The sequence below is a fragment of the Dromaius novaehollandiae genome, chromosome 1, assembly GCF_036370855.1.
Source record: "Dromaius novaehollandiae isolate bDroNov1 chromosome 1, bDroNov1.hap1, whole genome shotgun sequence".
Classification (NCBI taxonomy): domain Eukaryota; kingdom Metazoa; phylum Chordata; class Aves; order Casuariiformes; family Dromaiidae; genus Dromaius; species Dromaius novaehollandiae.
In genome coordinates, this window is record NC_088098.1 from 160,826,203 (window position 1) to 160,850,684 (window position 24,482).

The following is a 24,482-nucleotide window of genomic DNA, read 5'->3' on the forward strand; positions in this document are numbered from 1 at the left end:
TGCTCTTTTACAGTGGGTGATTGGGCTAGAGTCATATGCACTGAGGAAAACTGCCATATTCCTTGCAAGGCTTAGTGAGGAAGCAAGCAGGAGGTGGGGCTAGATGGGATGTGTTACTGAGGTGAACACCAGTGTCTGGCGTAGAAGACTGAACCGCGCCTGCAGGTAGGTGAACTCCACAGTGGTCCTTTGATAGCTGAGACTGGAATTTGTCAAAGCATACCGCAGGCCCCTGATGATGTCTGAATTTTAGCACAGACCGTCTGGTAAGAGCCTGGGAGTAAGAAGGCTCAGCTTGTCAACAAAAATACTGATGTTTTAAAAGATCAGATTTCTGTAATCTAGAGTGGTATCTAGAAAATATGGATCAAGATACAGAGCTTAAGTTGAAGCCTGTGAATGCTATGTTTTCCAAGCAGAATAATGAACTTAGCATCTACTAGAATTCAAATATGCAGCAGTGAAGTCTAAAAAGCAGTTTTGGCCATTTTATTTGGCCAGTGGTATCTTTCAGTAATTTCAGATTTCAGTACGTAGAAGAAGAACTGTTGTATTTTATTGTGTGGCAGTGGTGGGCAAACATCTCCTTTTTAATGATGACCTCAGTATGTCTTGTATTCTGGATAACAAGTGCATTCTATAAAGGCAGCAAATGCAGTCTGTTTCTTTATGTGTAGCTCCATCCATCCGCCGTGGTAAGGGTACTTTAGACAGATCCATGCTCTCTTTGCCTGTGCTCCAAACTACTTGGACAAGAGCCATGTCTGGCTGGGAAGCTGTGTAGTTGTGTTCGCACAGTGCTGTGCTTGAGCTGATAAGCTGTGTGCAAGCTGCTGAACTAATGCAGCTGGTTAAAAGCCAGCGAGTGTACAGGGAAAATGAGCTTGTGTTTGTCAACACTGGGCCATGCAGACATGCCTGAGCTGTACTGCTGGTAGTGACACCTTATACAAATGGAGAGCATGGTGATGTGAACATGGAGTTTGTATAGGCTCACATTCCAGTTTTGCTTGAGGAGTGCAAAATTTGAAATTGCAGTGGTAGAGAATTCTGCTAGGCAAGATCATAACCAAGTCTGTGTGTGAGAGCCAATCTCATTTTTCTTTACAGACTCAGCTTTATTTACTCAGTTTTTACAAATACAAATTTAAATATTGGAACTAGGTATAATGATGTTCTGTTTCTGTCTTGAAATTGTAGACTTCCTTTAAAAATGATTCCATAGGACCTTTCATTGTCCCATTTATTCGAGTGGGAGGTTGATGCAGACCAAAAGATGGAATTTAAATAACAACTTTTCTTTTTGTTAGGAACATCTTTAATATGTGTAACACATGGTCATGGCTTTACTTCCCTTACATAGCAGGGTCCTTGAATCTCCAGTTGTCTCCCAAGTACCAACAAAAGCTGCAGCTCCTAGTTCAAGGTCTGTAGTGTAGCTCTTTTCAATTCCAGATTATGTGCATGTGAGCAGTGAAGAATAAACTTATCTTGATATTGAGTAACAAGTACATATAGCAATGCCTTTTCTAATTTCAGACTCACTTCCTTTAAACATCTCTTCACATGGAGGTGTGGAAACTGCAGTAAATCAGATTGTCTGGCAGAGTAGTGAATCTCCTCCCTTGAGTGATGGATGCATCTGGCTCAAGAGAATGAACTTTAGCATCAACATTGATAAAGGTGGCCCAAGGATCTTAAAATTTATTGGAAATCAGATACCATAAGAAAGCTGCAAAGATTTTGACATTTTTTAAAAGTTCTCAATGCAGAAAAGGCAGCTCCATGTTTAAAGAGAATGTTACAGATTTATAAATATATAAAATTAAAAAAAAATTGTTTAGAGAGAAGCATGCTGTGGCTTTAGGTTGAATATGCCCAGGAGCATTTTACTCATTTTAACTTGCTTCTACACTTAAGCTGGTTTGAAAGGTTGTCAGATTGAAATAGTATACATTTTGAACACATTTGGCAGTATTTTTGTTAGCTGAACAGAAGGAGCCTGTATATTCCATTTCCTCTCATCACTTTTTTTCATATAGTGTAGATTCACTGAATTCCTGGAGCTCAATGGTGGTAAAGACTAACATGACTTAAAATGAGGCCTGGCTTGTTTCTATTAAAGTGAATTTTGTGAAGAGTTATGGAGACTGTCTTCTTCTGATATGTTGATTATCTGTTATAAGTAGTTTATAAATCTGGAATAATTCAGTCCTATGGCTCAGAAAGGGCCCACTGGATCTACCTGGTAGTCTTCCCATTGGTGTCAGTGTGTTACAAGTTAATCCTGGAGGGCTCTTTAAAGTACTAGAATATCTAATTACAGGCTACAGTAAAGTATGACTACCCCCAGGCAATGTTTCACTATGTTAGAGTATTGGGATGGGCTTTACTATCTTCATCTGAGCGAATCAGGCTCCCTTTATAAGTAGGGAGGACAAACAGCCCCATTTGGCACGTGGTTCATCATCATCTTGAGGTAGATGCCTGACACAGGCCAGAACGACTGCACTGTAGATCGGTGTGATTTCTTCTCCATTGATTATAAAAGAAGTCTAGACAACTAGCTCAGGTGTGGATACCTGAAGTTACATGCAATTTTGGCTTTGAGGTTTGAACTGCTGCTGTTCACTGTTTCTGGATATCACTGTATTACTGCTCATCTCTAAGGTAACTACCTTATTCCTTTTGAAGATTATTCCTGAGAATACTCATCTTGTTGGCTTTTTTGTCATGAAATTAGCTACTGTTAGAAATGCCAAGTTACTTTTTCTTGTCTTTTAGCAAAGCTACAGAAGTTTTTAAGAATTCAGAGAGAGTTCTTATTTCTGGGTAACTTTCTCTTATTGATTATCTAAAAAAAAATAAGTGTAATAGCATCATTAAATATATTAAGTATCTTTTTCTTTTCCTAGATTTGAAATAACTGAATTTAAATGATTGTAAATTATTAATATTCTGTACATAATCTGTACTTCTTTGCTGATGGCTTTTCTTTACAGGATAGCAGGTAATAAACATAATAAGAAAATAAAGCCATTTCAGTAATAACTCTTCTACAATAATGAACAGGGAAGTTTTTATGATACTTCCAATAGAATGTGTTACTAGCAGTCTGCCTTGAGATACTGAGACTGGTAACTTTGTATTTGATGCTTCATGCAAAATGTGATTATAGATATAAGTTTGTCAAATACGAGTTGTGGTAATACTGACAAATATACAACAGAGTTTGTAAGACTTCCTTCTGTACTGTATTTGAAGGTCTTGTAAAAACTCTTTGTGACAGAACAAGATTCACAACTAACTGTTTCAGGATTTATACAGCTGCTCTAGAGAGTGTTCCTTTATATAGTGAGGATTCTTTTCAATGCTGTATATCAAAGGGAGAATACCTGCTACAGAAGATACTTTAAATGCTGTAGGCCACATTTAGATAGGCTATATTCTTTTTTTGTCACATGGATAACATTTTAGATGTCAGATTTTCTCATACGTGAATGCAGTCATACAGTAGTACCTTTAGACAACATTAACTGCACAAACAAAATGGGAAAATAAAAAAGGCTTTGTTTTGTTATTATTTAGAAAACAAAATTTCAGTAGCAGAGGAAAGAGAAAAGTGTTTGATGTAAGAGGCTGGCACTGAACAGAGGTATCTGCATGTTTCTGTAGAAATTTTAACATCTGTGCTCTGTCTCCATCCTTTTCAGCAAATGTTCATATTTTGATTAGAAGTGGCCAGGAAGAGGGAATAAAATAGGTGATAGTAGTAGTGTTTCAGCTGAGGGGGTGTACTTCCTAGAAGATACTACATTTCAGTTTCTTCCTACGCTGCTTTGAAAAAAAAAAAAGAGAAATTGGTTTGTGTGTCATGTTTTTGGATAGGGAAATACTTTTTTTCTCCCTTCCTCATTTAAATGTACGCGCAAACATTACTTAAGCACTGTGTCTATCTAACATGGAATAATATACGGCCTTTGTGACTGAGGTTTTAAAACTGCCTTCTTAGACACATTGATGTATTGTAAACAGGCAAGTACACAGAGCCAGCTTTTTGTCTAGTGTATGGTGCTATGGCTATGTTAACTTTAGATAAGACATACCTGTTCAGGTTAACTAGGTTCTATCCTAGAGTATTTTTACTATGTTACTTTTTCCTAATTGCTCTGGTTGTAGAGAATTCTGTGTTGTTATGCAGCCTTGAGAAATATTCCTTTTAAAGCTATTACTGTAAAGTAATTACCTGTTTAAGAGTGACAGAGGAGCATGTGGGCATAACACAATATGTCGTTTCCAGTTAATATCTGTCTTTAATACTGATTTAATAGTGAAATGCTATGTCTGCTCCTGAATGTTTAATGAGGAAAGGATAATTCCTCTCTTCCAGTTTGGAAGAACTGTGTCTCTAGGGACTAAATTTAAAATGTCACTCTAGCCCCTTATTTTTAAAGGCCAGATTCTTCCTACCCACTGTGTATAGAATGTACTTGGCCCCCATGTTGTGCAGACAGACGCCACAGGAGAGGTCAGGGAGAAATACAGCCTTGCGCTTAGCAGAGAACATAGATTATTATAACCCTGGTTTTTGGGAGGCACCCAGAGTAAAGCAGAAGGCTGATCTTGGCATCTCTGTGTAATGGCCAAAGAAGTGAGAGGAATGGCTGTACGGAAAAGGTAACCTGCACCTTTCAAATGGCTATGTATGTCTAGGAGCACTTTGCTGACTCTGTCCTTAAAAACAGGGTGTTACTGCATATCTGTTGTAAATCAGTCTGAAAGCTGTTTTAGTCATTGGTGATTTATGGGGGAGGGAGGGGGGGTTTCTTGGTTTAGTTTTTCTTCTGATCCGTCCCTCTCTCACCACCATACTAACTTCACTTGAAAGGAAATTAGGGAAAACTACGTATGGGGAAGGAACACTTCATTTTAAGGAGCATTGTATAGAAACAGTTTTCTTTCACATGGAAGCTATACCTGAGGACAGAAGGAAAGTACCATTCAGAGAAAAATATCTGTTTTAATAAACTGTAGTTTCTTTAAATAGTTTTAATACACTATAGTTTGTCTTTTTAGTTAAGTTCACAAAATGTGCATATACAGATAATGTTTAATTTCATGCTTTGATTTGAGAGAATTGATATCTATCACGTTTCTGCAGTCTGTGCAGTTCTGTTTGCATGAGAAAAATATTCTTTTCTCTGCTGCATTTGAGACAGAAATGGGCATAAAAGTTCCATGTTTTGAGAAACTGAAAAAAACAGAATCTGAAAGTGGAATGGTGACTGTTTCCTAACAGAAGACTGCTGAAACTTGCATTTGAGAGAGTGAGTGGTTTGTGTATACACAGTTTTCCTCATACGGTCTGTCTCCAGTCTTTAATTAAATTTCTTCCTTTGGGAATGCTTATGACTTTTGAAAAAACGACTTCTTAGAGAAAGAAATTGAATCAGGTTTATCTTGATCCTGAAATGTGAAGTCAAATAGTTTAACAGCTAATATGCATTATTGAGTAAAATCTTTATTTTTTTCTGTTTTGCCGTGATTTTTCTTTTATCTGGAAACACAACAAAGTTTGATAGCCTAATTTGCCCTGAATACATCTGAGATTGTAAATTTCAGCATATATAATTAGAGCAATCAAATTGGTAAGAATGGTATTGTAAGAGGCTGAAAAATTTCTGGAGGAACTATAAAAGTAGTGTTGAGTCCTAGGAAACATCTTTTAGGATGCATCGCTTTACATTAATGATGCTTGGGAAAAACAATGCAATTCTATTTTCTTCTTGTGATCAAGTGGTCTTTAGGAATGACTGTGCTGGATATAAACATACCATTCTGTTGCTTCTTGGCATGTAATTTGTTATGTTTTTACGTATGTACAAAGGAAGCTTCAAGATTTTTTTTTCTTGGAAGCTGTGTTAGAACTACCTTTATGGGACACTGAATTTGCATGTTATTTTATATCTTGCAGACCACCATAAGCAGCTGAAGAACTGCTTCTATGTATGCTTAGTAAGCCTTATAGCATCTTTGCTGTGTCTCTAAATCCAGTGAAACTATTTTTTCACTCATTCTAGAAAGTGTGAAAAGTGTTCATAGTGTGTTACTGCATTGTCACAGTCATATACTATAGCAATTAGATTTAAGCATAATTGTGTGTAGATTTTAAAAATATGAAAGAAATTTCAGTGTGTGTTTGTTTTGGTTGAAGTGTACACAATTGATTTGAAATACTAAGGTAGTTTAAAGATGTAGTTCTGATTCAGTTGCTGAGAAGTCTATTTTCATGAATAAGTACTCATAATACTGCTGTCACATTTCTGAACTTGGGTCTTCCTTTGATTAGATAATGTAGTCTTCTGGCAGTAGTCTTAAGGTAGCATTTGAGATGTCTTCCAACTCGGATTTATTCTGAAATTCTTGTCTAGTCCTTGTCTCAAGTTCAAATGGTGCCTGTTCCTCTCTAGTTATACACTAAAGAGCTGAATCCTTACTTCTTTCTGCATTTTTAGTAGGCAAGATCTCCGTGTTGCCATGCCCATTAATTTTTTTTTCAGAAATGGTGTTTGATGCAGTCTTAAGCCAAGACAATAAGAGTTGTTTTTTGTTTTCTGTTTTTTTAAATGGAGCTTAGTTTTTCTGTTTATGCTGAATTTCTTCAGGCTTATTCTATAGTGAAAGCAAAGTTTAATCACATTTAAATTGCTGTAGTCTTTCTTCTGCTAAGATCGGTTTGATTGAATCAGCCTTTCTCTTGCTCATCTGACAAATGAAATAAAGGGCAGGAGGTCTCACTATAAGGAACAGTCTTGTGGAAAGTGTGGTGACTGCATTTATAATATCTGGAAGTGGATAATCTTTCTTTAACTAGCTAGAACAGGTATCTTGAATTGTTAATGTATTTCTCAGATTTTGTTTTGCTATCTTCATTGTGTGTATCTACTTGTAACATAAGACAGTAGTGAATGAGACAAATAGTGGCTCTATCTATTTGGAGTAAGAATTTTTAGCAACTTGGCCCTACAGAATATCTGACTATATGGCATCTGGTGAAGTGTTGACCTGTGTTTTCAGGTGCACTACAATGTTGGCAAAAACTTGGCTGACAAAGGAAATCAAAGTGCTGCAATCAAATACTACAGAGAAGCTGTAAGGTAATAGGATTTTTACTGCTCTACTGAACTATCCTAAATTAACTTTAATGTTTCACATGGAGAAAAAGCTTAGGTTTTCATTTGCATGTTCTGCAGTGTTGCAGAGCTAATAATTTGCATACAGTAATATGTTTCCTATAAATAATAATCTCTTAAATTTCAAATTTTAGGTTGAATCCTAAATATGTACATGCCATGAACAACCTTGGAAATATTCTGAAAGAAAGAAATGAGCTCCAAGAAGCAGAGGAGTTGCTGTCCTTAGCTGTACAAATACAGTATGTTTAGAACAATGCTAAGCAGTGTTTTGCACCAACTGAACAGAAAAGGTACAATAGGATCTTGTGTTCCAAATGCTCAGCTGTCCTGCCTTTTTTTTTTTTCTTCCAAATTACCTAGACCTGATTTTGCTGCTGCATGGATGAATCTGGGAATAGTACAGAACAGTTTAAGAAGGTTTGAAGAGGCAGAGCAAAGCTACTGGACAGCAATTAAACACAGGAAAAAATATCCCGATTGTTACTATAATTTAGGAAGGCTGGTAAGTAGTTCTGAATAAATGATAGGTGTAACATTTGTGTTTATATATAATTCTGCTGTATTGTTAAATGCTGACAGTTGTTCCAGTTTGTTTCATTGACATTTGAGGGTGGTTTCACATTTTCTATAGCTTTTCCTATTGCTTTCCCAGAAAACTTCTTTCCACACCAATTTGTTACTCCTACTTTTAAATATAAAGATGCATAAACAAAAATATGGATTATATTCTTTTGTTCAAGAGATTATTGTTAATTATTTCTCAGTATTAGGTTTTCTATTTTACACTTACTGGTGTGTTTCAACAAATTGCTAGGTAGTGGAACTATACCAAAAAAATTCAGTCTAGATTCTTGGAAATATTTGTATTAAATATTTACTTACTCTCTTGTTTAGATTCTGAATTGCATGCTGGTTTTCTTCCCCATACCATTGATACACATATATTTGAAAACAAGCCTAGCTCCCAGAGAAAAGCAGTGGAAAATATAAAATGAATATATAGTAGTCTACTTTACATACTATTCTAGTATTCTTTTGAAATTTCTTATTTTTGCCTGTAAAAACAAATTCTACTAGAATTGAATGAGATAGATAATAACTCTTTACTGTCTTCAGTGTATGATAGGAAAGTAAAGCAAATCAGGGTGAAATTTCTGGGGTTTCTTTCTTCTTAGTATGCAGATTTGAATCGCCATATAGATGCATTGAATGCATGGAGGAATGCTACAGTTCTGAAACCAGAGCATAGTTTGGCTTGGAACAATATGATTATATTGCTTGATAACACAGGTATAAATCCATTTGAATGTTTTAATGAATAATTCAGTGTTTTGCAAAACTCAAAGCTTTATCTTTTTTTTTTTTTTTTTTTAATCTAAAAGGACTTTTGCCTCCTTAACTACTACGAAATTGTCTATAAATATTAGAATACCTTCTGACACAATAGTTTTAAAGTATCACTTAAAATCAAGCCTGGAGGTTGAATTGCTGTTCCTTGTTTGAAATACCATCATTGTCCAAGCATGTTTGTGTTACAGACCAAAAGTAGTAATTTTTTGGTCTGTACTTTGTTGTTCTTATGAAAGTGTTATCTGTTGAAAACAAAAAGTATGGGTTTATTTTAGATGTCTTGTACTGCAGGGCATTATATTTGTGTCTGCTAGCTGGTTTTCATTAGAACTGCATGCAATTCATGTGACATATGTGCTTGCTTACAGTATAAGAAGTAACTAATATAAACTGTGTTAAAGATGCCTTCTCTTTTTCTACTGTATGGGCTCCCAGGCAATCTAGCTCAAGCAGAAGCAGTTGGAAGAGAGGCCCTGGAATTAATACCGAATGATCATTCCCTTATGTTTTCATTGGCAAATGTATTGGGGAAATCACAGAAATATAAGGTAGGTAACTAGAGCTTTCTGAGTGTTTTTTTAATATATATAGTACATATATATGCTCAGTGTTATATATATGTAGTAAACTCTTTGTGAGTTTCTATAGAAACTGTTTGAGGAAGCCATTGTGGACTGTGCCTTAGATAATCAGGTTTCAATGCCCATTTCTGTCACAGAATTGCTGTGTGACTCTGGCCTAGATTCATCCCACCTAACTTTAGGTGCTTGTATTAGGAGTGTAGCTACCTAAACTATGTCAGCGGTCAGTAGAGAGAAATAGGCTCTTAGGCACGCTAGAGGGCAGTTAGGGTCTTACCTTGCTTCGTTGCCTGTATAGTGAACCACATCTGATTTAAAGGCCTTGGTGCAGGATCTAAAATTAGATGTGCAGTTTTGTGCTCGTTCTTGTGCTTTTTGTATGTAAAGAAAGCAAAGTTTACTATTAGCCAGAATGAATTCTAGCCTCTTTACCTCATAAGCGAGCTAAAATAGAGATATTACAGACTCACTAATCCCAGATCAAGGATAGGAATATTTGGGGGATCCCAGAGTATTACAAGAAGTCCATGCATAGAACAGTGTATTGAACTTTCTTTTGGATACAGATAACCAGCTAGCAAGTGGTACTTTGACATTAACTACTTGTATTTACAAGTAGTAAATGTAATGCAACAGATGAGAGAGGCCTTTTTTTGGCCAAAGGAGTTGTGTGAGTTGACAGAGAATAAATCATGTACTGTTAATATAATTAGTTGTTTTAATTGACTACAAAGTCACTGACATTTATAAGTGATAAGGCAAATTAATAATCGAGAGCATTTTTAGTATTCCTCAGAAAAACATCATTTACTGAACTATGGCTTTTTGATATGTGGTAATGTTAGCAGCATTGAAGGAACATCCTCAGTATATAAAAAGTGAGAAGATTTTGTGATGTTAGAACTTGCAGAATAGAATATACGTTTTTCCACCAATTACTGTGTTGACTTAAATTTTTTTCCAAAGTCCGGTTCAGCTATGGAATGATGACCTGTCCGCATGTGAAGCCAGGGCCTGTGATAGTACAACGTTTGCTCTTGTTTGTGTTGGTGATGTTGTTAGACACGTTACTGTTTCTCTGGATTGACTGGTATTTTTGTGCACTCTATTTCTCTTCTCTCCCCACCTGAGACTGCTATAAAATATATTTTTAGGAGGTTACTTTAACCAAGTTCCAGAAGGATGCAAATTAACATTCAGAATGTATAAGGAATAAGATTATGGAGGAGTTAATTGCTAGAATTATTTTGGTGAGTCATGAGTGTGAAAGAATGGGGGATTGTATAGTTATTTAGCAAGAATAATATGCAGCCTGACATACTAAAGAACACTTCTAATGGAATAAGGAGGAAAAAAAGGTAGAAAATTGGCAAGAAAACTTTTTCCAAGCGTTGAAGAAATAAGTCTGCCTTAGAGGATTTAAAAAATAAAAAAAAGGATGTAGTGATTTTGATGGACAACTCTGGAAGGTCAGTATGCTGCAGGGGAATGCATTGGAGACAAAGTGGAAATCATGGTAGGAGAAAATGAAGCTTTGAAGTCAGCATCCTGAGTAAAGCGGAAGGAGCAGCAGAGCCCAGGGAAAGCAGGGAGCAAAAGGGAGTCTTGTATGTTCAATGGGGAGTGGTAGATTTGTGTAGGGCAAAACAAACTTAACTAGTAATTTAAAACTGATAGGTTGGAATAGGGAGAGTAAATTAAGGGATTTGGAAAGTGGACTGATATCACTTAGGTGGAAAGCAATGACCTTAGCACCTTAGCAGCTGTATTTTGCATGGCCTAGAGTTTTTTAGCTGAGAAAATGGTAAATGACAATAGAAAGCATGGGAGATGCAGATTTCTTGTACAACCCCTCAACATGTAAATACAGAAGCGGATGGCCCTTCAAGGATTTTTATGGAGTGTGCATAGGAGGAGAAGGAAAGCATCACAGCGGTGGAAGTAATTGCCAGGCGGCTGCCTGGCTGTCTCTGTGTTTTCTAACCTCAGGCATTTAATTTATTACGTTACTTGTTATGTGTCTGTATAAAAATTGTTACTATATTGGATTTGTTGCCATAAAGCAAGACTTGCTTTTTTTTTTCTTCCTTCTTATTTTAAAAGACATTGAGTTTACTATGAGCGGTTTCCTTGCAAGAAGTAAGCAATATTCTCCTTCAGTTTCAAATGTGCTGATTTTCAGCAGAAGGTGGTTTTCCTAAGTAACAAAAAAACCCCAAGCCTTTAAGATTTCTGTTTGTATCTATTCATGAATGATTTATTGTTTCAGAAACAAAAGCTCATAAAGGGTGAGCTGTTTTAGTGTTACTGTTTTGTTTTTTTAATTAACATCTGTTATACCAACAAGATTTCTTATTTAAATATATGTTCTTGTTGCAGTGAAAAAAGAAACAAGCTATCTTTAGTTCTTTGAAATATGTATGCTGTATTTTTGTTACGCATACATCCCTGCTTTTTCTGTACGAAATATAAAAAATTGGCACTATTTAGCATTTTTTGTATTTGAAATAAAGCCAGACTTTAGTTTTGCACTGTGGCCCTGGCAGCAGATGGAATGCAGTGTGCTTTCCTAAAGCCTATATACAGTGTGCAGGTTTCCTAAGAACACTTAATTTAAAGATTTGGCAAGGTAGAGCAGTTTGAAATATTACTGATTGTACTGAAATGTATATTTACTCCATATATCTACAGTAATATGAATGTGATGCACCGTAAATAGCCTTTAATCAGGCAGTATGCTTCTACTAGCTGCTGAGCAAAGCAGTGGTAGTAAAAATGTTTTCAGTATGTGGCTGAAGATGTATGGTAATGGGAGACAGCTCTGAGCATATATTTCATTATGTTTTCTGGGAAAGCATTGCGCATGTTGGCCCATCATACTTGAGCAGCGGAGGGATGAGTCCATACATTAGCTGCTCCTACTTTGTGTAGGTGGCAACAGTTAGCCGTAAGACTGAATTAACTGGATAGCACATTTTTCACTTTAACTGCTGTTAACCTTCACCGTGAAGAAAGCAGAGATTTACTTAGACTAAAATGTCAGAATTTGCAATGGAAAAATTAGAACTTTGTGGGACTTGTGACTACTCCATGTTTTGAAGTGCCAGTCCGCTCCTGATTTGGCGGCTTGGATGGCTGCATGTAAAGAGAAGGTTAACTTGCAGCACTTGTTGGCCTGCCAAATGTTAGGTCTCAGGATGTCTCTCAGGTGACTGAGTTAGAATCATAGAATAATTTAGATTGCAAGGGACTTCCAGATGTCATCTAGCCCAACCCAATGCCTGAAGCAGGCCTAACTAGATCAGCTTGCTCAAAGCTGTGTGCAGTTGAGTCTTGAACACCTAAAGGGTGAGATTCTGAAACTTTCATGGGAAATTTCTTCCAGTGTTGAACCACCCTCATGGTTAAAAAAATTACTTTTATCCAGATGGAATTTCCTGTATATCACCTTGTGTCTGTTGTGTCTTATCCTGTCACTGTGTACATGTGAGAAAACCTTGGCTTCATTATCTCACTCTCTTCCATTTCTCTTCTTCTGATCCTTTGATCAGGTAGTTGTAGACAGCAAATAAGATCTCTCCTTATCTCCATTTTTGAAAGCTGAGGACATCAAGTTTTCTCAGCCTGTCCTTGTATGTCATCTGCTCCAGTCCCTGACCATCTCCATGTCCCTCTGCTGGGCTTACACCAGTATGTCCTTGTACGGGGAGCCCAAAACTGGACACAGTATTCCAGATGTGGTCTCACAAGTGCCAACCAAATGGGAAGTATCACTTACCTGGATCTGCTGACTGCACTAATACAGCCAAGGATGTGGTTGGCTTTTTTTGTTGTGAGGGCACGCTGCTGACTCTTATTCAATTTGTTGTCCACCAAGCACACCACATCCATTTCTGCAGAGCTGCTTCCTAGACAGTCATCCCCCAGGCTGTACTGTTGAATGGGCTATCCCATCCCAGATGCAGGACTTTGCATTTACTTTTGTTGAATTTCATGAGATTCCCACCAGCCCCTTTCTCCAGCATGTCCGAGTCCCTTTGAATAGCAGCCCTGTTCTCCAGCATATTGACTGTTCCCTCCAAGTAGGTGACATCTGTGAAGTTGCTGAGAGTACACTCTGTTCTGTCTTCCAAGTCATTAATGAAGACATTAAACATTAATTAGTCCCAACAGGGACCAATGCAACCAGGGTCATTAATAGTCTGGATATGAGAATGCTGGAGCTGCTGCTTATGCGAGGGAAAAGGAATGCTTAAACTTGCACTATGAAGTCACATACTCTGTGAATTTCCAGACATTTCCCATGTTCATGCCTATCCAAATATTCCCTCTCCTGAAACTGGAGGTCCCACTAATGGATTTGTCTGGAACCCTAGGGATTGTAATTTCCTTGTCCTGAGAAGATGAAGGCACATTTGCATCAGTCTGTCTTGGCCTGAGAGTGGAGGCCTCAGCTCTCCTCCGCAATGTCTGAAAGGAGCATGGGCTTTGGTTTGGAATTTGGACATGCTTGGAGACTCTGTCACTCTAAGTTGTTAATCTTGACATCAAAAACTTGTTCTTGTCACCTGAGGGAACTCTAACAGAGTCTTATTTCATCCTCCACATGAGAATGTGTGGAACCAAAAATCTGGCTGACAGCTTTTCTTTTTCAGTGGAGCCTCTATTTTGTTTTGCTGACATAAGTAGTAAAGGCTTAGCACACAGAACAATTTGAAAGGCTTTTCCTGACATGCCTTAGACAGTAAGTATGTGCTTTAGAACAGGAATCTACCACTCTGCAGTAATTTTATCTCCAGGTCATTTGCACTGAAACTAAATGTGCCACTTTCCCTAAAACACAGCATAGCATATAAACTGTGTAAAATTGCCTTTCTAAAATATCTAAACTTGCATGTAGGCTAGTAAACATGGTCTGTTTGTATTGGGGTTTCTTTTGTATCTTTTTAAACTGCTACAGGAAGTATGCTCTGGAACCAAAGTCTTGTATTGGCAGCTAGCCTAGGAAAATAAAAACGTCTGAATTAGAGAGTACCTTTAGCGGTAAATTGTACTGCTGAATATCTGGTGAGGGACTTCAACTTTTCCAAGAAGTACTCAGGCATCAACAGTCCTAAGAGTACATACTGCAAGTGGGAATATGGAATAGATAGCTTGTGAGAAATGTAAGGAATATTTCAGTTGGTTTCATTTTTAAATAACAGGCACTCACTGTTTTTCATTAAGAGCCATGTCCAAGCATCAGGTTTAGATGGCTTTACTGGAATGCTCCCATTCTAAATGGTAAAAATTGTTTTAAAGGGAAGGGTGTCAAAAATTTCTAAAGCATTTTGCTAAGATATTGAATTATACTATGCTTATCTTGATTGAATAAGTAGGGGAAACTTCAGCATGTAATGTTTGAAAGTATTATAGCTATGTGAAAAAAAAATAGTAGGAGCCTGTGAAAATGTGGTACATATCTGTATCATTATCATTGTTTTCTGGAGGCCGAAGCCACCTGAGCCACAGGATCAGGCAGGCTTGCAGTATGTATATTGTGGTACCATATAGATATGGCATAGTATTTTGGGATTTTGTTGTCTACTTCTTAGTTATAAATTTGGGTACATTTTGTATTATTTTATGTACTACAAGAGTAGTCTGTCCTGTTGACTTGTTCTTCTAAATTATTCAGGAATCGGAAGCTTTGTTCCTCAAGGCAATTAAAGCCAATCCAAATGCTGCCAGTTATCATGGTAATTTGGGTAAGAGCCTTTCTAACTCTTATCAGCTGTATTGTTTGTTTGCTTCATATTCATTGTGTTTTAAAAAGAAAAAGCAATCTTTTGAGACTTCTTCCTGCTGGGCAGATTTCTGTTTTATTTTCTAGAAAAACTGCCAGCAAGAGAACAGGGCACTAAACCAGAAAAGCTGTCACGCGATATGACAGATCAAGAGGGCTGCACAATCCAGCCCAGAGGTAGCTGCACTTCAGTGGCTGCAAATTGGTTCATTTATGCTCTGCTTGTAACCCGCCATGAGCTCACCAGATAAGAACTGCCATTTGTGGCTACAATGTAATTCATTCCTTCATCATTCCCATGCCAGTTCTGCTCCCAGGCTTTGCTCCTGCATTTGGCAACAGAACAAGCAGCTACTGTGCCACCAAAAGAGACCCTCAGAGGAAACAAATGCATTAATGTTGTTTTCCAAGTGATTGGCAAGATTGCACATTATTCAACAATATTGCTAATGAAACTCCTCATTGATGTTCCAGCTGTGCTTTATCATCGCTGGGGAAATCTTGACTTAGCAAAGAAGCACTATGAAGTCTCTCTGAAGCTCGATCCTATGGCACCGGGGACCAAGGAAAACTACAACCTCTTAAGAAGAAAACTGGAACAACTGCAAAAGAAAGGCGAAGCATGATTTTTATTTTCAGGTTGTCAGTGCATGCTGTTTACTATTAATGTAACATGGCTACTTTTGACCATGCAAGGGATTCAGTCAGTGTTTCTTAGACGTTACGACAATACCAGCAATGCACACTTGAATGCTCTTACAGATTCTAACATTTCAGCTGGAGTTTGGGAGATCTTTTCTTTTTTGCTTTCAGACTGCCTTTAAAGTCTCTTAAAACATTTATATAGTTATGTGAAAGTAATGCAGATGGAATTTCACGGTTGTGAATAAATAGCAATATTTGCTTTCATTTGTAATTTGAAATCTTCCCCTGATTTTTTAGTAGCAGGATGAATATCAAAAGGCAGTTTTATTTCTGAAAGTGATTCTGAAAAAAAGTACACTTTCCTATTTAAAACCTGATCTCTTCAGGTGTGAATAGTGTTTGTCCACTTCAGTTTTATTACTGCTTTCTACTGCCAGTGCTGCAGAGCCAATGATATTCTGGAAGAACAGATTCTCTCTGGCACACGAGTCTACACTTGTAATTTGAGTTATGCCCTTGTTCTTGCTTCTGGCTCCACCCTTTGGAGTGTAGGATTCATACAGGTGTAAATGAGACCAGTGGCCATAAAAGGCCTGTCATCCTGTTTACTGCTGAGGTATCCTCAAGTAGAGAAAATACTGCAAGATTAAGAGAGAGAGATTAGCAAGCAGCAAAAGGAAGAGAAAGAGGGGCAATGTGATAGAGGAGTTGCCCGTATTCTGTTCTGAGAGGCAGCCTCATCTAGCACAGAGACTTTTGGCAAGAAGTCAGAATTGCTTTAGCTCTTCTGGCAAGCTGGTGATCTAAATTGTTTACTGATACAGGAGTTAATCCTTGTGTTCTAAGGCATTGCAGTGCTTTCTAGTTGAGAACTTTGCTGCTGCTATATTGTTGGTGAATAAAGAAAATTTTCTGTGAAGAAGTAACGGGGCAGAGAACCTGGCCTTGGCTGTTGATGCATAATCTGGAAGGAACTCTGATTCACCTTTGCTCACGGATTTGCTGAAGTAGCAGTTAAAGAGGCATATCTGTTAATGTGTAAACTGATCACACTGTGATGTGGGATGATTCAGAGATGTTATCCATTTTTACAGTTTTCCGAATGTGCTTTGATACAGGTTTAAACTGTGGCTGTCCAGAGTTGTTTGTCTTGTGCTAATATTTACATTCCTGATTCAGGAAATATTCCCGTATTTTTTTTTCACTTTTCTGTTTTATTTTTTAAGATTGGAAGATTGCTATAGAATGGGAAAACTGAGGAACTTTACCTCTCTTTTCATATTCCTGTGTTGGTTTGTTTTTTCCCCATAGGAAGAAATTGGTCAATGCAGTAATTGCAGCTTTCCTAATTTGTCCAATGATTATTGTATAGGAGATTGTGGAATGTTCTTCATATACTACTCATCTATGTGTGGAGCCATGCAAAATGTTAGGGAAATGCCTGCCATAGAACAGCATGTCATGTGACCTTATCATCTGACCACCATGTAAACAGTCTACATCCACACTGTGTTTTGAATCTACAATACTCTACTTTTTGATTTTTGGGAATGAGTGTTGTGTCAAGAACCAAGTGTGTCTGCAGAGCACAGTGCAGTACTGCACAACTACCCAGATATCCTCTGATGCAGCTACTCTGAGTACTACAAGTAGTACAACTATTTTAATGTAATACTCTTCCCAGGCTATCTATAACTCTAGCCAGCAAGACTGTAGCAGTGTGGTGCTGTCCACAGATTTGGCTTTAAATGAATTGGTATGATTAAATGGCACAGTATGTTGCCATACTTATTTTAGTTGAGGCACCAGAGGTATGCATTTGTGTTAATTCAGCGCTTCACTCATGCTAATAAACCCTGTTTCTCAGCAGGACTAATTAGTTCATACAGGGTACTGAGTTGATGCAATTGTTTGTTTCTTCTGGTTTCTGGAACAAAATTTTCAGAAACTAGTTTCAGAATGCCTTTGTCGTGCTCTTCAAGAGTATCCATACTGATCCAGCAGAATGCTGCACCAGTATGACTCGTCAGCTTCTGAAAATCATCATAGTTCAGTCAGTACCACCTTATGAATCTCAAACATGCTGAAATAGATACACCCTTCAGTACGAGTTGCTGGTTTTGAAGGCTTTCTATACATAGCCCAGTACACATCTGATGTAGAGAACACTTAGCTACTTCAGTCTTGAAGTATTAAAGAGCTGGGAGCTTGTTAGCTGAGTTACTTTCTAGCAGGAAATAAATGTTTTAAATGATATCAGGTCGTCTTTGTATATTTGCAGTATGAGATATTTTAAATTATTATTCTCATCATGGAGTTCGTATGTATAGTTGTCCCTGTTGCCTGTCATGTTAGCTTTACAGAAATCCAGTAGATCAATATTATGTATGTATGTATGAATTCTCTCTAGCTTATTATGAATCAAAGGAATTCTTCTATGGAAATCAATTTGTCCTCCTACTCAAGAGTTTTAGATGGAGGAGATAGGCCAAAAAATTAGACACTTTGTTGGCATTTGAAAATGCTGTTTACTCTTCAATATGTACAACATGATCTCTTCTTGATTAGTTATCTGGCTACCTATCATGTAATTTGGGGGGGGGGGGGTTGTTTTATGTCATTTTTTAGCGCTATAGAAATTCAATGTGATTATTTGTACAATGGTAATAAGGATATACTTATGGCTGAGCATAATGTTGAGGCATGTTTGGATTCAAAACAAACAACAAAGATGACTGCTTTTTTAATAAAAATTTTCCATATGACTTTCAAGAACACTAAATATTTTTTTACTTTATTTTCACAAATATTTTGAGCATGCAAATAATAGTGAGTTTTATTAAAATGTTAATAAATTAATGTTTTGCTTGTTCTTTCATACCTCATAACTGACTCCTGCAGTAGTGCAGAACACATAACCTGAAAGAGAGAAAGATGTAGAAAAAGTAGTTTTATATGTAACCATTGTTATACACATAGTCTGTCTTTCCAATGTGATGGATTTTCCACCATTGCTAATTATGGAAGACTAAAGTTCCATCTTTATCTGCTGACCTGTGTGATTCTGTAGAAACATGGATACATTTTTTTTTTCAAAGCCTGCTTGTTCTAAGGAGAGAAATACAGAATGATTCAGTGCTCAAAATGGAGTCAGAAAAATGTTCACAACGAATACTGTGGATAACAGTCACTTTTTACCGAAAACTCCCCAAACTTAACTGTTCCCTAACTGTATGTTTCTCTCATGTCTACGCCAGTGTCAAGCACATAACGTTTCCCTTATTTAATTTCATACTTAGAATTTAAACTTGGAAATGTGAGGGAGTGGGGAACAAATGTGCATATATGAACACTAAGAAATAAAGATCTTCAATACTATTTGAATTTTTTGTTTAAAATATTGGGCCTATTAAGTGGAAACTGTTTCCTCCACACTTCAGGTATCTACACCTGAGCTCTTTATCCTAGCTTCTCCATAGTAGGTACTCTGAAACATGATTCATCTCCTAAAGGAAACATCTCTGGGATGTGAGACATCATGTACAATATTTAGCTGCTCGTTCCTGCTTGTGCTTCAGATTTCAAGTGAATATAGGTAGGATTACATACCTATCATGACATGTAGATTCCCATGTGAGACTTGACTTGGCCCTTCCGTTGAACAGTGCTTGTTTCCAGAGCTTTTGGTAAGTCCCTGCCAAATGTGAGTTTAGGAGGGCACGTTTAACTCCAAAATACTAAAATTTGCTAGAAACAAAGGTGAGATCATATGGTCAAATTTTTGTGATGTAAAAGCAGAGGTAACCAAACTTTTGGTTTCATTGTGTACCCTCATAAGCAGCAAGCACTACTAGTAATGGCAGCTTTTGACTGTGCTGGGCTCTATAATAATGTGAAGTGGTTTTGCATAGCTGTAATGCTATAAACACAACAATATGGAACCTTTGTTTTAAGGAAATAGGACTGTACATCCACTCTGAAGAAGTAGATGTGCATAGCTGCTAGGGCTATTGAGCACTGGAGGACTGATTACCTTTGTATTAGAAAGCTGCACTGCAGTATTGTGGCATGGGTGTCCAGTGTGTCAGTGATGATACCTGTCCAGTGGTTCAGATTTTGTGTAAAAAAGTATTTTTTTAACAAAAAATCCTACAGATACTGAAATTGGTAGCTTGTATTTGCTGAATTGAATGTATTTTTAATGTAGCAGTAATCATTTAGATTGTAAATGGTACATTCCAGTTTATTGCATTTCAACTGAGCAAGAAGCAAATACATTTGTAATGGAGCCATATAATAATATATATCTGCATTTTGCTATCTTTTTGCATAGATTTTAATTGTGATAATTTTTTTTTTGTAGCATTTTTTTTCAGCTATAAACTGAACTGTATTACTACAAGCTAGGAACAAAATCTAATGGGCACGGTAGATGAGTATTGTGATACAGGAAGACATCCTTCCCCACTGGCTTGACAGCCCAAAGTCTAGATTCCACACAAATGTATCTGTGCTTGAACACTTATGCCTAAATAAAAAAGCAGCACTTGAGGAAAATGGTGGAATACCCAACTAGTTTCAAGCTTAAAAAATAAATGATATAAAAACAAGTGGAGAACTCTCCTAAGAGATACTGCTTCAACCTGTGAGCACTCCAACGCTGCTTTTGAGCTGGAATGGAATTAGTAACTGCTAATTAGGTAAGAAAAGGAATAGTCCATAGGAGAGGCAACCCAACTTTCAATTTACTTGACTAGTTAAGGAGGATGGACTGGAACTTAATTACTACTTGCTGTCCTAATCATCAGGCTACAAAGTGGCACTCACGTGCTCTAGATGAATACTTAGTTGCTCAAACTGGCTTCAAAGAGAGCATAAGGGCATCTTATCCCTTACTCCTCTAGCAGTATATTCATTAGTATGGTGGTTAGAATACGCTCTAGGGAATGTTAAATGTATGTTTACACAATAACAGGGCGACAGCATGGCACAGCTCACGGCTGTGATTTCACTGTGCTTCGCAAAAAAGCAGAGAGACCTCCGCAGACCCGCGCTGCGGGGCGCTCGTGCGGCGGCTCCGACGGCGTAGCAAAGCGAGAGGAGCACCAAGCCCCGGGGCACCGCCAGGACTTCAACACCTGCGCTTCAGCACGCTCGAAACCAAATCCTGTATCAAATTCTCTACGAACCGAACCTGCTGCCGGCATTCGTACCCGCTGCGGCAGTCTGGAAAGTAACCGCCCCCCGCTTCCGGCGACGCGGCCCCTTTAAGCGCTCGGGGCCGATCCCCCCCCTCCCGCGGGGCCGCCCCGCCCCTAGCAACGCGGCTGCCCCCCGCAGGCTCCGCCCCCCCGCCTACTCCCCTGAGAGGCGCCCCGAGCGGCACAGACGGAGGCGGGCCACAGCCGGAAGCGAAGACGCTGGAGGCAGCGGCAGCGCTGGCGAGTGAGTGTCGCGAGGGGCGCCCGGCGCGGCGCGCGCTAGGACCCCGTCGCCGAAGGGCAGGGCAGGGCAGGGCGCGGCCCGCCCCGCGGCCACGTGACGCCACCGGGCCGCGCCTGGCCGCTCGAGTGGCCAGCGCGTGACTGGCGCGGCGCGCGCGTCGGCGGCGCCTACGGCCCGCGGGCCCCCCGCGCTGGGGCGGGACGCTTGAGCCTCTCTGCACGCCCCTCCCCGCCCCCGGTGACGCCGCCGCGGAGCCAATGAGCTGCAGGGAGGGCGGCCCTGGGCGGGCGGAGCCTCGGGGGGCGGGGTGGGGGCCGGGCGCGCGCTGGGGCAGCCGTTGGCTGGGGCGGCCGTTGGCCGGGGCGTTCCCATGGCGCTGCTGGAGGGGGCGGTCGCGCGCTGAGGGAGCCGTTGGCCGGGGCGGCCGCTGCCTGAGCTGGCCAGGCGCTGCAGGTTCACCTGCGGCCTCTTCGCGGTGGGGCAGCTGCTGAGGGGACCGCTGCTGGCTCTCTGCGGGGAGAAATGCCTCTTTTTAAATAGAGGGGCTGGTCAACGACCTCCTCCCCCCGCCCTCCGCCTTGCCGGCCATCTCCTGAGCTGTCCCCGTGGGGCAGCGCTGCTGTGCCGTCCCCGCCGGCGGCTCTCCGCGGCCGGTGGTGCTGCAGCCTGTGGGCTGCCGAGACCGCTCTGGTCCCCGCTATGTGGGCCAGGAGAGCGCCCCTACGAGGCACTGTTCGGCCTCTGCTCCCCCAGGGGAGCCTCCCGCCCCACGTCCAGGCTGCCTGTGGCACTGCACAGCCGGGCAGGTCGAAACTGCTTCAGTCTCACGGAGAAAGCTGCATCGCCGAAAGCTTTTTGCCTCAGTAACGCAACCTAATTAATGGCAAAGCAATCTGTTACTCTGAATTTGAAAATGTACTGATGGGCCGAGGTGGGGAGCAGCCTGATAGTCTCCTAGTATTCAAATTCCTAGCGTGTCCTGAAAACAGAAGGGTTTATTATGATCCAAATATTAGTCGTGGTAAACTACCTTTACCTTGTAAGGATTAATGAAGTGTATTTGAAGAGAACATACCTAAACAGAGGGAGAACAAAAAGGAAATGATTGCATCAGAAAATGAAAAGAATCTGTGACAATTGATACCAGTATCCTTACAAGATAGCACTTCAAAGCGTTAATCTTTTTGCTTACATTGCTGAAATTGGATTTTTGTTTACTAAAAGATAACTTTTTACCGTTGCTAGCCTCTTGAGTACTTCATTTGACTATACTGTATTTTTCCTGCTTTTCCATCTTAGAGGTGATTTATCTGTATCCGTATTGACTCTAAACATTTAACTTTCTCATTTTTTGACTTCAGGACTTTTTTAAATTTGCTAGTCCTGTAATTTCTGTCATGATTTGAAAATATCAAGGCAGTAACTTACATAGAGCTTAACTTACAGTGGCACAACTATAAATATTTTCACAACCAAGTTGTGTTTTGTGTAGGGCTTTGTGAAGAGTGGACCTGTTTTATATGTGCTCTAGTTTAATGTTTAAGCAGCTAGTCAACCTTTGAGAAGCTGTTTCCTGACACTTAAAATTTTCATAGTGTGAAAATTTTCATAGTCCATTAAAAGAGGCTTTATATTTACTGTATCTGCATGAAAATGGCCTTATTTCCTTCTTTCTTCTCCTCTCCTCCTGAGAAATGCTTTAAAAAATAGACAAATCTATATTGTGTATGTATTCTCAGCTACTACTAATCTCCTCTCTCTTGATCTAAGATGTCAAAACCAAATGAAAGTTAACATGTTGTGTAATGAAAGTGTATTATGCATACTATTGCTATTCGTAAGTGAAAGCTAAACAGAACAAACATTTCTGTCGCTGTCTACTCTAAACCCGAATTCTGAAGGGTGTTACATACTAAACAAAAAAACAGACTTCTGATATGTTGCCTAGTGTATTGGAATCTGAATCCTATTGCTGTCAAATATTAAGTAACTGATATTTGTAGTAAGTACTTCATTTTGTTTGAGTTCTTGCTGGCAGTTTACACCTCATTTTTCAAATTGTTGCAACATTATGCATCATCTTTCCAAGTGAGTTTCTTTGATTCTGTTCGTGAGTTTGCTTTGAGACCACTGGAATATTCAACAAAATTTTGCTTGATCACAGAAAAAAAATGTGTCATGTTATCAATATCTGTCATGTCTGTTACTTATAATTTTTTACAGTCACTTTATATGTGTGATAAGAATTTTTTACTGATCCTTTCCTGATATCCATTGAAGGTAGAAATACTGTTTGAATACTTTATTTACTGCAATATCTGCTTTTTATCCTTTAGAAATGATTGTATGTGTATTCATTCTTTCATTAGCTGATCTCTGACCTGGAAAGTCAGATGCCTCCGGAGAGTACTGAGCACACACCAGGACTGTTGTTGCATCTGACATCTTGCTGTTGCTCCCACCCACTGTTAGATTGAGCACAGCCTCTTCACTTGAAGAAGTGTTGTCTAGTGTTGCCGTTAGTCCTGCTCTGAGGGGAAGGTTGGGCTAGATGACCTTCAAAGGTTCCTTCCAACCAATGTTTCTTGGTGTATATGTTTTCATGACTCCGTATAGTAATCTGTGTCTTTCAGAAGACTTTTCCTCTTGAAAATGACTAACGTCTGATTACTGATGTAACCACAAATTTTTCCTGTTCTGCTTCTGCTATTGTATTCTGTTATTATATTGTTACTGGTTGTTCTTGTTATGGAACTTACAAGAAGCGAGGTTGCATGACTGCCTCATCTACATTTTAAATTTGTGAGTGTAGGTGCAGGCATGAAGATGTAGTGAACTGAAGTAAGTCACTGAGCTTTCAGAAGTGTGTGTGGCATTTGCCTTCTGCTGCTAGCTCTGCTACACTTTTACTTTCTGATGGACTGGCAAATTATTTTTCTTTGTAATCATAAACAGCATTAATAGTTCTTGTTTGTAGCAAAAACATACCTCACTCTCATTTCTATGTCACCATTTGTTTGAAGAAATGTACTTTTTTCTTCCTATTGCTATTCATGTCTTGCTGTGTGTTTCTCAAGCTCTAAAGCATGTGCTCTTTGAACTCGAATCTAGCCAAATAATTTTCATCTCCCATGCTTTAGGTAGAATTGAATGTGGAACTTGCATGACATTTTAAGTGACATGAGCTGGTTAAGCAGAGAACACCTGCTATGCTAGGATAAATTTTCTGTATGGACAGATGCTACCTTTCTTTTTCCACCCTGCAAAATATTTTTTCTCAGCATTCTTTCAAAGAAAACAGATATTACGTGGATAACTTAATATGGCATAAGGGGAATGTGCGGACACAGTCATGCTGTTGAGTTTGCAAATGTAATACCCATTTCATATTCTTTCTCTTGCTCTCTCTCTCATTCTTTCTCTCTCTCTCTCTCTCTCTCTTTCTCTCTTTTAAGAGTGTGCTTAATACTTTTTCTTATA

General features: G+C 38.9%; 2 protein-coding genes across 6 annotated transcripts in view; both read left to right on the forward strand.

Moving 5' to 3' along the window:
- The window catches only part of TMTC4 (transmembrane O-mannosyltransferase targeting cadherins 4), a 52,916-nt gene extending 34,500 nt beyond the window's left edge, over positions 1-18,416 (forward strand). For all 3 annotated transcript variants that reach the window (XM_026121609.2, XM_026121610.2, XM_064504344.1), the window contains 7 exons: positions 7,078-7,157; positions 7,328-7,435; positions 7,557-7,698; positions 8,372-8,486; positions 8,982-9,094; positions 14,805-14,874; positions 15,387-18,416. In XM_026121609.2, coding sequence (XP_025977394.1) covers positions 7,078-7,157; positions 7,328-7,435; positions 7,557-7,698; positions 8,372-8,486; positions 8,982-9,094; positions 14,805-14,874; positions 15,387-15,538 — 780 coding nt within the window. In that variant the 3' untranslated portion in view covers positions 15,539-18,416. The remainder of the gene's footprint in view (positions 1-7,077; positions 7,158-7,327; positions 7,436-7,556; positions 7,699-8,371; positions 8,487-8,981; positions 9,095-14,804; positions 14,875-15,386) is intronic.
- Positions 18,417-20,924: 2,508 nt separating this feature from the next.
- The window catches only part of GGACT (gamma-glutamylamine cyclotransferase), a 34,315-nt gene continuing 30,757 nt past the window's right edge, over positions 20,925-24,482 (forward strand). The window contains exon 1 of one of the 3 annotated variants that reach the window (XM_026121614.2): positions 20,925-21,002. The gene's annotated coding sequence lies outside the window, so the exon portion shown is untranslated. The remainder of the gene's footprint in view (positions 21,003-24,482) is intronic. The other 2 variants (XM_064504380.1, XM_064504374.1) reach the window with 2 other exon arrangements.